Consider the following 13,992-nt stretch of genomic DNA (forward strand, 5'->3'; position numbering starts at 1 on the left):
AAGAGATGTTTTACAGTCAATGGCATCTTAAAATCTTTGTCAATTTTAAAATATCAGTAGTTGTCACTTCCTGCATGTGAGGGAGGATCCCCAAAAACCAAGAATTTATTTATAAAAAATGATGTATTTATTCTTACATGTTTAAACTTCAGTTACCTTCAAAGTACTCTCCATTGGATGCAATACACACCTATTGAGATGTTTTTTTTCACTGCTCAAAAACAGTTTTTGAACTCATTGGTTTTGATGCTTTTCAGTGCTTCTGCTGTTTTTTGTTTCACCTCTCCCACATTGGCAAAATGTTTAACTTTGAGGACTTTTTCCATCAGGGGGGAAAAAAGTCGTGGTGGGGGCAGGGCATGGTGGTCATGCTGTTTTTGGTCGAAAACTGCTGAACACTCAGCACTCTGTGGGCAGGTGGGCTCATAAATCACCCATCATGAAATGAGCAAATGCGCTGAAAGAAGTCTTAAAAAATTCACTGAAGCAGAACACAGCCTCTGACAACAGTGCTAGCTGGTACAGTGATACAGGCGGGTTCCTAGAACACTCACCTAGCGGGGGAAGTTTGTACTACAAGAGGTACCCCCTCCAGAAGACAATTCCAGTTTTTTGAGGTCCCTCTTATATCTGTGAACTCAGTTATTAATCATGCTACTATTCTTAGACAACTGCAACCCACTGAGGTTTCAGTTAACATACCATTTATGGAAGAGATTACCAGCTCTGGGCTATCTTCTGAAACCTTCTATCAGTTACACCTTCTGAAGATACCTTTTTGTAAGGTCAAGAAAGGATGATATCGAGACTTCGACAGTGTGTCAGTTCCTTAGACAAGTGTCCCTGAGACAATAGAGGAACACTTTTAAAAGAAATATTGCATCATTATTTCTTTAAATGATAGAGAGAGTAATACTATGGGAAAACAAAGATCATTGATGACTGAGTAAAAAGGAATTTAGATATCAGATTGTCAGTCAATGTGAGGAAAATTTTAAGAATACCTTGAGTTTATTTTGATTTTGTTTTTATATAAACACAAGTGTTATATGAAAAATCATGTCTAAATAAGCTTAAAGAAGTTTTCCAATAAATATAAAATAAAAAATTCTAAGTCACAAGAAACCATATGTTCTAGTTCACTTAGGAGTTTGTTTTCTTTTTTCAGTGGTCCATAAAATAATGGTGCACCTTAATATTGATAGTATCTTGGAATCAATGAAATGTGAATATATTCAGTTTAAGGAATTGAAATTATCTTAAAATTGTGTTCTTCCTACTCTTTGGTATTATATTTGTTTTATAAATTCATGCTGATCATAGGTAAATAGTTGGTATGTTTTAAATGTCCATTCTTGGTAAAAAAAAAAAAATTGGTAACCCTATACTGGTGTCCATATTTCTTTTGAAATTTTATTGGCCTGTGAAATTCAGAGATCCAGGGGCCACTGTTAAAAGAAGTCCAGCATATTAATCTTATTTTTTATATATATTTTCACCACAGGTCAGAGTTTATTTCTTAGTTTGGTTTGAATATACTTCACAGAATGGTTAATAACAAAATACTAGGTGCCAGCAGTCTATCAATCCTTTTGTTTGGATTTATATTTCTTGCTTCTGCCTTGTCTTTTGTTACTTTACCTTAACCAGTCCTATGGAATTGAGTTTACTGTGCTAACAGGCAGGTAACTGCTTAAAAAAGAATGGTACAAAAGTTGAGGCTATTGGTCATTCTTTACCTTATACACATGGAATAATTTGAGCAATACTGGAAGGTTCCTTCCCTAATCAAATATGTCTCTCTTGCTAGTGTCCTGGTGTCTGAAATTTTCATTTTCATCTTTCAATCCAGTTGTCATTGGATTTAAGACATTGACAAATATAAGCTCCATTGAAGGCAGGTACCACATTTGTCTTATTTATTGCTGTAATTCCGGTATCCATCTCAGTTCCTGACACCTAAGCAGCTCTTCCATAAATGTGTATTCAATTAAAAAATGAACCAAATGTTATTTGTGACATTAAAACATTATTGGTCATAATTAACCTTATGATGTAATAGTCTATTAAATAGCTAGTAGAAAATAAAGCTGTAAGGTAATTGAAACATAGTTCAGATAAAGTCTAGGAAAGTTAAGAGATAGCTCTATAATGGTTCTCAGGCTTTTAGACATGTATCCTCCTTGCCCTTCTTTTAGGAACCTTCTTCATGTCAGAAAGTACAGAATTTCCCACAGGACAGTAGTTGTCTTTATTATCTGTTGATTGAGAAACTATATGCTTTAAAATCATTAAAAAATTTCATTAATTATTTTAAATGAATATATATTTCTTTATAGTTGATAGAGCTTACATTTAGCTAGACATATACTTTATTTCTAGATGACTCTTGGTATGCATATAAATTTGTAGAGTCCTTGAGGTCTAGGACCTTTTTTTTTGTTGTTGGGAACCATTGACCTAGACTTGCTACGAGAATGTGGTCCATAGGCCAGCAAACATTGCGGTTCCCTGGAGAAACTGTTAGAAATGGAGGACCTCAGGCCCTACTCCAGACCTATAGGATCAGGGCCAGCATTTTACCAAGATCCTCTGATGGCTTAATTGCACATTGTTTGAGAAGAGTTTATTGAACACATGATTTTTGTTCAGATTGAGAAGACCACTGAAGGTTTTTTGTTGTTTTTTTTTTCCTGGTGGGATAGGATAGGGGCAAGGAGGGATAGGAGGAGCAGGCCAAACAGAGTTGGAACAGTGTGAAAAAACAATTTGGCTTACTTAATTACCATATCTTAGAAACATTGTTAATTAGTTGCATAGGAATTCCTGAAAAGGAGGTGTGTGTTTTTGTGTATGTGTTTAATATTTCTGTGATTTTGTTACCATATGAATAAACTTGTTAGTGAAATATTGTTCAAGTGAGATTCAAACAGAAGCGTTAGTGAATTGCTAACAGCACATTGTTTATTATCTGTTTCTTAAGGAAATGCCTTAGCATTGATCTTTTGGGAACCTACTTCTGCTCTTTTATCCAAAGAAGTACATGCCCATTTGTCCCTCACAACCATGTAGTTTTGCTGAGATTCAACAATGGTTAATTTCTCTATTCATCAAGGTGCTGTTAAATCCAATGGTATTTGAAAAACAAAGCATGTGTTCTATATCTAATCTTCATGTATTAAGGATAATACATTGCCAAATATCAGCCTCTGTGGAAGAACTTAGATTCATTTTTTTACTTGACAGTTTATAGACCAACAATTAAGTAACCATAATAATAAATTGATTGGAATTTGGCTTTAACCTTAGGGTCCTTCTGTAGAAATTGGTCCTTTTCCAGAAGGACTGATAAGAAAGCTTGGTTTAGTGCTTAAAATCAATGAAGTTGGTGGCAGTAGGGTGTCTGAATTGGAAGGTACTTTCTTTGCTCTTACAGGATTTTACTTTTTCTCTTCATTTTTATTATTAAATGTTTATTAAATGTTAATCCATTCTAATTTTTTTTCTTTATTTTCCCCTTTGCCCCCCTGCACCCAGCAACTCCACTTCCTCAGGCAGTCCCCATACCATTGTTTATATCCGTGGGTCATGCATATAAGTTCTTTGGCTATTCCATCTCCTATATTGCACTTTACCTCCCCATGGCTACTCTTTAACTATGTATTTGTATTTCTTAATCCCCTCACTTCCTCATCCATTCCCCCACACCTCCCTCACATCTAGCAGCCATCAAACCACTCTGTAATTTTGCTTCTGACTCTGTTGTCTTGATTCTGTCTCTGTTCTTGTTTGGTTAGTTTTTTTTAGATTCAATTGTTGATAAATACGTATTTATTGCAATTTTATTGTTCATGGTTTTGATCTTTTTCTTAAATAAGTTCGTTTAACATTTCATATAATAATGGTCTGGTGATGACAAACTCCTTTAGTTTTTTGTCTGGGAAGCTCTTTATCCTTTGATTCTAAATGCTATTTTTTTCTGGATAGAGCAGTCTTGGCTGTAGGTCCCCACTTTTCATGACTTTGAATATTTCTTGCCAGTCCCTTCTAGCCTGCAAAGTTTCTTTTGAGGAATCAGCTGACAGTCTTATGGGAACTCACCTGTAGGTAACTAACTGCTTTTCTCTTGCTGCTTTTAGATTCTCTCTTTATCTTTACTCTTGGGCATTTTAATTATGATGTGTTGTGGAGTGGGCCTCTTTGCATCCATCTTGTTTGGGAGATATTTTCTTTGCTCTTGTAGAGTTTTTCAGTTTCTACTTTGCAAACTTGTTGTAATATGGAAATATTTACATATTTACCATACTTATTTTAAGTTAATGAGAAATTTATTAGGCAGCTCTCAACTTTTAATTTACTATTTTTCCTTGAGTTAGTAAAGAGATTATTTCATATAGTTTTTTGGTAATTGTTCTTAAATTTAAGTTTTAAAAATAAACTACATTGTTTGATTCTGAATCAGACTTTTTGTACTTCGACAATTTATAGATGGGCTGTTATGAACTTGACTTGTTTATGAGTATAGTCCTAAAATATATACCAAAGGATTTCCAAATCAGCACACAATTAATCTCAATGGATATTTGTGAAATACAGGTTAGAAGAATCAAAGGTATACCTTTCTTACCTATCAAATTGGCAAAATTAAAAATCTGAGAGTACCAAATATTGATAAGGATATACAGAAATGGGAATTTTTAACCATTGCTGATGTTGAAGAAATATAATTTAACCCCAAACCTCCTGCCATCTCAGAAAACATCTCTTTAAAGGTAGGAGAGAAAGAAAACATTTTATTTTTGAATAAGCATTAATCTAGAATGTGATGAACATCACAGGCAATACAAAGAGATTGCAGAAATTTAAAGAGAGCTCTTTTATGTAGTTTATATAGATACAACCAATTACATGCTCTCAAGATAAACTATAATAATGCTTACGTAAGAAGACATGGCAACATTTGTCATACATGTAGGTTGTCTCAAACTAATTGGCTTTATCGAAAGGGAAAATAAACATATTTATGACAGTAGGTATTTGAAATTACCTATGTGGCTAGGTGGCTTATTCAAATTAGGCTCCTATCCTTCTGCAGAAACGGCAGAAAGGGGAGCTGTTTTCCTTGATCATATTTCAAAGAGATAGCTACAAGGTCCTTGAGAAAGGCAGTTCTGGGTTGCTGGTTAGAAGTTCACTTAGCTTTTAAAAATATTTATATACATTTCAAAGGTGCAGAGAAAAAAATGTACAATTACAAGTTTTCTAAAGAAAATGCTATTAAGAAAAGAGTGTGTTAGGTTTCTCTTCCCTTATTTTTAACAGGAAGAATTAAACTTCTTAATTTTATTTTGCCCTTACACTGATGGGTAAATAGATCCAGCTGCTTTAGTGGGCAATTTAGCAATGTTCCAGTACTTTTACTTCTAGATAAATCCCATAGAAACTCTTAACACATGCTCATGAGAGGTTTGTAGCATTGTCTATTAACAGTGAAACAATGGAAACAACCAAAATATTTGTGAACAGGAGGATGAATAAATCGGGTACATTCATACATTGCAGTACTTGCAGGGGTGCCCAACCTTTTGGCATCTCTGGGCCACACTGGAAGAAGAGTTGTCTTGGGCACACATTAAACACACGAATGAGCATAAGGATGTTTAAGCAATAAAAAGGTTTTAGGTAAATTCATGATTTTGTGTCGGGCTGCATTCCTAGCCATCCTTTGGCCACATTGCAGGTCACGTGGGCTGTGGGTTGGACATTCCTGCATAGTATCGAAAATGAATGCATTACAATTCCCTATATCAACATGAATCACTTTTTTTTAAATGACTTTATTTATTTAGTTTTAGACAGATGGGAAGGGAGGGAGAAAGAGAGAGAGAAACAACAATATGAGAGAAAAACTTGATCAGTTGCCTCTCATAAGTGCCCTGATCTGGGACTGAACCTGCAACCCAGGCATGTCTGACCAGGAGTTGAACAAATGGATAAAAGCAAGTTTAATCAGTACTTGGCCATACCATATTGCTTTCTAGAGACTTTGTGTGTAGTTGGTTAAGTTTCAAACATTAACCTCCAAACTGATGATCCCACTGTCTGTTAAGCTATTGTAGTCCCCAGTGGTTCAGTGAGAGTTTTGTGTCATGTATGGTTGTTCCTTGTACATTGCTTTGCTGACTCCAGTTTTCCTCTTTCTCTTTTTATAGGACCGCAGCTGAATGCACAGCTAGAAGGTTGGCTTTCACAAGTACAGTCTACAAAAAGACCTGCTAGAGCCATTATTGCACCGTAAGTTTTAAGGGTCTTTACCCAGAATATTTCATATGTTAATTGGTAATAAAGAATGAGTATCTACAGGTTGAGCTATAAATCAAAACCCAGATGATATGCTGAGCTGACAAAATTACATTCAGTAAATTTTGTGAGTCCCATGACTTTAACTTTAACTCAAGGATAAAGGAAATTGGCCACTTTATTTTCTCAAATGCAGTAATTTTAAAATTTATTTTTGGTAACAAAACTGACTTCAAACAGAGGGATGTTTACATTAGGTAAACTTGGTGATTTCAGTAATAATTGGTATAATGAATAAGTTCTATTTTAACCTTAAAAAGACCTACTTTAATCCACATACTTTTAAACTTATAATGAAAAATATGCATTAACCATAATACGGTGCAATATGGAGTAGCAACCAGAATTTTGATGGAGGAGTAGTTTTTTTTTGTAATGAAAATCTTTGACTATTTTGTCTTTGAATATTAAGGGACTTTTTAGAACTGATAGATGACAAATGAACTATTAATGATGTGCCTGTGTATGATAGGATGTCGGGTAATTTTGATTTAGTTTCCAGTGCTAATATTCAAAACACATTGTTTTTTAAGCACATGTTAACATTTTTCTGAGAAGAGTTAAAGTTGGAGTTTGTGGAGTTTCTTCTCACAGCAGCATCTTTTATGACTTCTATTGAGTTAAGGTTGGTACCCTGATAAATAATAAATAATGAAAATAATAATAGCAACCATTTATTAAACTATGAGAATTAAATGAGTAAAAACACATAAAGATCCTACATTAATGTTTGACATGTAACAAATATGCCATCAATGTTAGGTGTTTTATGTGCCAAACATTTTGTTAAATACTCCATTTGTATATTCTAACTTGATCTTATTTGATAGATACAGGAGACTGTACCACTACAAGCTTTATGACAGACAAATTATTTAATCTCTTGTACCTTTCTCTCATCAATATAACTGGAATAATAATACCATAATATAGTTTTTTGATGATTAAATGTGCTAATCTTTATCAAACTTTTTGCATAATGACTTGCAGTTACTCATTTGGTCATTCAGCAAATATGTACCAGGCTAAATGCCAGGGACTCTTCTTTGTGATGCTTTTTGAATAAATTAGAATCACTTCTCTCATAGTGCTTGCATTTTAGTATCCAGGGAAGACAAACAGTAAACAATTAATTAATTACATTCTGTGTAAGGTGCTGATGGGTGCTAAGAAGAAAAATAAAGCAGATAAGAGGTTTGAGAGTGACAATATGGATAGAGAGTTGCTAGTTTATACAGGATAGTAAGAACAGGTCTCCTGATAAGGTAACATTTGAGCCTAAATGGCGCGAGAGAGAAGTTTTGCAGACACCCAAAGAAAGAGGGTTTCAGGCTGGGGAACAGCAAGCGCAAAGACTCTAGGCAGGATGCGCTTAGCGTGCTTGAGAAAAAGCAAGGAGGCTGGTGTCGCTGGGGTGGCTGGCATGTGTGACTGAGAGAGGAGTGCACGAGGTAGGCGCCAGGGGCTAGACCGCGGAGAGGCTTTGTAGGCTCTCGTAAAACTTTGGTTTTATTCCAAGTGAGATGGCAAGTCGTGAGAAGTTTTGAGCAGAAAAGTGACATGATCTGGCTTAGGTTTGAAAAGGATTACTCTTGCCTGCTGTATGAATGTTCTGTTTTGTGGGAACAGAGAATCCAGTTTAGGATGCTTATTACAACAGTACAGAAAAGAGATGACAGAGTGGCTTTGACTAAGGGCCAGGCGTGGAGGGGATGAGAAGCAATGTATTCTGGAGGTATTTCTAAGATAAGTACCAATAAAACAGAAGAAGAGTCAATGATAACTCTTAAGTTTTGTTGCTTGTGAAACTGGAAGGATAAAATTGCTTCCATACTGCTAAGGGGCAAATGGGTAGAGGCGGGAGAGTAGAAGTGTTTATGCAAAATCTGGGAATTGACTTTGACCATGTTAATGCTGAGATGCCCATTCGTTATCCAAGTGGAGATTTCAAATGGACAGCTAGATATATGAACTGTAGTACAGGGAAGAAGGGCCAGGCTGCTTTGGTGTATATGTATCACAGGCTGTAGTTGGCTCGGTTGTAAGATAAAGATAGAAAAGAAGTTCAAGGACTAAGCCCCTTAGGCAAACAACTTTATTTAGAGAGCAGGATGAAGATGAGTATTTGCAAAGGAGATACTGAAGGAGGACCAGTGAGCACAGAGGAAAACCAAGGGTGAGTGGAGTCTCTGGGAGGCAAAAGGATGAAAAATGTGTCAGAGAGGAGAGAAGAATCAGCTGTGTCAAATTCTGTCAATTGGTCGAATAAGATAAGGACTGAGAATTGATCATTGGGTTTTGCAATGTGGACATTGCTGGTTCACCTTGATAAGAACAATTTCTGTCGGGTGTTGGGGATGAAGGCTTGATTGATGTAGGTTCAAGAAAGAATTAGAGTGAAATGAAGGTTGTGAGTATAGATAGCTTTTTTTCTTCAGGAATTTTGCTGTAAATTAAGCAAATAAGGCAATGGGAACATGATGTCAAGAGAATTTTTATTCAGGATAGGAGATATTAAAGCATTATAATGTTGATGAAATGATCCAGTAGAGAAAGAAAAATTGATAATAGGGATAAGAGAGGAAGTTTGTGTAAGTGAGGTCCTTGATTGGGTGAGAAACAATAGGTCTCTTTATAGTAACTCATGAGATAGGTTGTATTGTCTTGCCTATCGCTATGCTGGTGTTTAACTATTGCAGCATGCTCCTGTCCTACCTAAAACTTGTTATAATGTGGGAGGTGAGCTGAATCAACATAAAATTAAGTTGAGTTTAGTTATTTATGAAAAAGTAGCCAGACTTATTTCCTTCTTGTAGTTAGTTAAAAACTGAAATCCTTGGCAATGGCCTGGGAAATGAAATGTTTGAGCCTAAGTTACAAATATATTGATTTGTAAAATATTACCAAGTTACCTTAAGTTTTTAAAGAAGATTATTTATTTATTTATTTCTGGAGTGTGGGAAGGAAGAAAGGGAGAGAGGGAGAGAAACATCAGCATGTGAGAAACATTGCGGTCGCCTCTTGTATGCCGCCAACCTGGGACCTGACCCACAACCCAGGCACGTGCCCTGACTGGTAATCGAACTGTAGACCTTTCACTTTGCAGGTTGACGCCCAGTCAGCTGAGCCACACCAGTCAGGGCCAAGTTGCCTTAAGTTTTAAAATGAATGTTTGAAAATAGTTTTGGTTATGGTGTGCTTTGTTCTACTATATATAGTGACTTTGTAATGTTAATGCATATATAGGTAATATCCATTTTTGTTAACATATGAACATGCATAGTACAGTCTTATCTTACTATATGGTTTTCAGAAGTAATTATTTTCCTTTCAGAGTTACTTTGTTTTTCTTTTGAGGTAGAAAAGTAGCAACAAGTTTTTTTATTGTTATGTAAGCATGAAGGTTTTTTTGTAAGAATATGCTTATATAGTAATTAAAAAACTGAAAATTTTAAGGTTTCTACTTCTCTTTCAAATCAAGTCAATCAAAACATGGTTTAAATTTTGTAAATTCTAGCTCTCTGGATCCAGCTTTTCTTAAGATTTACCTTTATAGGCATAAATCATAGAGGAACCTTATAAAAACATCAACAACAACAAGTTAGAACCGAGATAGCACACTTTTGAAAGTGCTAAAACAGATTGCTCATTTTTATATTGATGTAGATTAAATAGAATGATATCATTAAAGGATAAATATTGACCCATAAACAAACTGTTGATCAATCTTAATGAATCTAACCTATATGACACAGGCAGGCACATTTGGGGAATTCAGAAGATTTTAATTTGATTAAAAAATATCCTTTGTTTGAATTTAGAACCACCTCACTTGTCTTGAGGCACAGGAGACAGTGTGTGTCCCAGCAATAGGCAATATATTGAAATGGTCTCATGAACTAGGACTTCCAAAAGCCTTTCTACCGTGAGTGCCAAACACCTCAATGCCAACAGTGTTGTTTGTCTTACAGTAGGCAGGAATGTCTAAGCAACCCTTATAATGGAGCTGTACCAGAATGCATTGCTTAAGAAACCTCATATTGAATATAAAAATATAATAAGATAATTGGGAATGGGGCTAATTTAATTATTTTTTTTACTATATACTATATAGTAATACTATAAATATTGAAGCCCCTTCATACATTTAAAATAAAGTTTCACTTGATAGTAGTTAACCTGATAGGAGTAGTATGGAATACAGGATACTTTTACTTCTTTTACTATGTACATGTATTACTTTTAATATAAAAACTAATTTAAAAAATTTAGAAAATAAACGTTTATATAAAACACCAGTTTGCATATAGTGAGGCATACCTGTAGAGCTCTACCAGTGTATATTATAAGACAATGAATCATGAATTATATAGTTAATTTAAGTTACTAGAGGTTTGCAACTTGTTTAGTTTTCATCCTTGTTTATATTAATTAGTTATTCATGGCACTATCTAAAATCCTACGTATTTTAGCATTAAAAATTCTAGATATGCTACTTGCGGTTACTTTATTCTTGTTTGACTTGACTAACTTTAATAACTTTCTTTAGCTCATAGTATTGTTTACTTAATGTTTGTGAGATTTGCCTTGGCTGGTATGGCTCAGTGGCTCGAGTGCCGGCTTGTGAACCAAAGGGTTGCTGGTTTGATTCCCAGTCAGGACAAATGCCTGGGTTGTGGGCCATGTCCCCAGTAGGGGGTGCACGAGAGGCAACCACACGTTGATGTATCTCTCCCTCTCTCCCTCCCTTCCCTCTCTCTAAAATAAATAAATAAATAAATAAATAAATAAATAAATAAAATGTTTTAAAAAATGTGAGATTCCATTTTGTAAAAAATAAAATATTTTGAATAATGACTAATCTGGACATGGGGGGGATATAATCATCTACTAATATTTTTTATTAAAGCAGAAATCTTGAAGGCCATTGAGCAGTGCCTATGAAAGAAAATAATAAAAGGCTAAGTACAGTAAAATAAAATTGAGAGAGGCAGTATGGAAGCTACTGCTTCTGCAAACTGTTTGGAGCAGTTGTCATTCAAGTTGATTCCATATGTTCACAGGTGTTTTTAATTTTAGTTTCTAGCTTGCCAGATCACATTTTAGCCTAAGTAAATCTTACAGACTTTTGTTACCACTAGAGATCTTCTTATTTCAGCTGGTCTGATCTCATTTTGTCTAGTCCAGTCTTTTTATTTTGCATTTTTGCTGCTGTTAAGTAGAAGTAGGAGTGTGAGAACCTGACTTTGTTGAATCTAAGTAAGCATTTTTTTATTCCCTATATCATCTTTGATGAAAAGCCTCTCAGAGAATGTGTGGTAAACTCTTGGCATTCACAGTTTATATTATTCACCTATAACCTTGGTAGTCTGAGACTCCACAAGTGAAAGTCTCTGTCATGCAGTAATTGGTTATTTTGCCTGACATAGGAATTTAAATTATACTACGTTGCCAGGTTGGTGTGTGGGAAACTGTCACTTAACCAGCGAATGATCATGGACATTGGCCTTGTATCCTCATTTGATTGCAGCTCTGTGGGGCCACAGAAATTCTAGACAGTTAGAAGCGATGTGATGGTGTAAATGGACTGCTGTGTAGGAGGAGTAAAAGGAGAAGCAAAAGCACTCCCTGTTAAAAGAAGGATCAGTTTTTAGAGGCATAGTTTAGCCTAATGACAAATTGTAGACATTAAAGTATAATTTTGTATTGGATTGGCCAAAAAGTCCATTTGGTTTTTTTCTGCAAAATGAAAGACACATTTTTCATTTTCACCAATAACTTTATTGATTTGGATATTTTGAGTATGTTGGCTATTTCCCTCATGGTGTAATAATGTTGATTGTTGTTAAAGTCTTGATTTGATTGCTATCAACTTCAGCTGCTCTACCCGACCACGGAGCATTGTCCAGCGAGAAATCTCCAGCAGGAAACTTCACAAGCATCTTTTGACATGTTCAATCAGTCACAGCACATTCTCCATACACTACAGATCTTTTTCTGCATTTCTGTTGTGTTTTACCTTTCTTGAAATAATAAAGCATAATATGCTGAAAATGTGTATTTTCTTCCATCTTCAATATTAAAATGGCTACACAAAAATTCCTGAGTGCATGCTGATATGACAGTTGTCACAATACACTCTAACAAAATTGTTTTGAATGAAGTTAAAGATAACTAAGTGCCACTAGAGCCATTGGAAAAAACCAAATGAACTTTTTGGCCAACCCCAGTATTTGCCATCATGAAAAGTTACAGTGGAAGCCAGGGTGACCTGGAAAAGCTAGCAGGGATGACTTTGTATTAAGGATTTTAATAGCCTTTACAAGACTGACTGTGAAATACTTTCATGGTGCATGCTCAAATAGCTATAGGGCTCAACTTTTTATTGGTCTTCTGGCTATTAAGCACAAAAGAAAAAAACCTTAGGCTTTCCCTTGGTGAAACCTCCTTTATTAGAAGAGGTTCCTTAATGAAACCTTGCTTTCATATAAATATAGAATATATTAGGAAGAGAAGGGAGGCAGAAACAGGATCAGTGGTGAAATTTGATAATTACTACTGTGGCTTTCTTCATTGTCATATAATGGGCCAGGATAAAGGGAAGTATTAGAAAGTCTCTTCAACTATGATCTTGGTCCATTCATTAGTTCCTTGTGATGGGTGTTAAGAGGGGTGGTGGGCTTAATGATTTTTTAAATTACTCTGCAACATTCTCTCCAAGTTAGGACTCTTCCACTCGTCACAACTATTTTGTTGTTCTTTAAAGTAGACTTTTAAGTCTTCAACTTTAGAAAGACTGAAGTCATGAACTGAGTTCCCTTACAAAACATTTATCTCAGTTATATTTTGAAACCTATTGTCCATACATATAGTCTTACTGGATATATGATTCTGTAAGTATTCTTCAAGATTTTAGGCTTGTTTTTCCTTCTCCATGGACACCTTCCCTTGTTCCTTCAAATATGTAAAGGTTTCTTATGGTGGTTAAGAATGGGTTCTGGAGCTCTACTACCTGGCTTTAAGTCCTGGGGTGACTGTCTTTGATCTTGAGCAAATATCTTAACCTTTCTCTTTGAGTTTCTTCATCTATAAAATGAGAAAAATAATAATTCCTATCTCATAGTGTTAATGTGAGGACTAAAAGAGTTTAATGCTTTGAGTTACCCAGAAGAGTGCCTGATGCATAGTAAGCAGTCAATAAATGTTAGTTGTTACCATTATCATAACTACCTTCCTATAGGTGCTTGGTCACTAAGGTATGTGAGTTTTTCTTTTTAGACTCTAGCAGGGGTGTCCAACCCACATGGGCCGCATGCAGCCAGGGATGGCTATGAATGTGGCCCAACACAGAACCATAAATTCACTTAAAACCTTTTTTTTTTTTGCTCATCAGTTTTTGTTGGTGTTTGTGTATTTAATGTGTAGCCCAAGAGAGCTCTTCTTCTTCTGGTGTGACCCAGAGACACCAAAAGTTTGGACACCCCTGCAAGAGCATTCATTTCTCATTCCCGTGAGAAATGACACCATTCTAGACCATGACATTATTACCTCATGCCACAACTCTCAACTTCCAAGAGAGCTTTGCTTAGCTCCTCCTGCTTCTCGTGTGTCCTTCGTGCTCATGTTTTTCAG

The 13,992-nt window shown here is 35.4% G+C and overlaps 1 protein-coding gene across 3 annotated transcripts in view; it reads left to right on the forward strand.

Annotated features, from left to right (window-relative positions):
• MEMO1 (mediator of cell motility 1) overlaps positions 1-13,992 on the forward strand; it is a 104,170-nt gene that overhangs the window by 31,006 nt on the left and 59,172 nt on the right. For all 3 annotated transcript variants that reach the window (XM_054568189.1, XM_054568200.1, XM_054568208.1), the window contains exon 2: positions 6,213-6,294. In XM_054568189.1, the coding sequence (XP_054424164.1) occupies positions 6,213-6,294 (82 nt within the window). The remainder of the gene's footprint in view (positions 1-6,212; positions 6,295-13,992) is intronic.

Source organism: Pteronotus mesoamericanus, unplaced genomic scaffold (assembly GCF_021234165.1).
Source record: "Pteronotus mesoamericanus isolate MK-2021 breed Mesoamerican mustached bat unplaced genomic scaffold, CSHL_Meso_final contig_101, whole genome shotgun sequence".
NCBI lineage: Eukaryota > Metazoa > Chordata > Mammalia > Chiroptera > Mormoopidae > Pteronotus > Pteronotus mesoamericanus.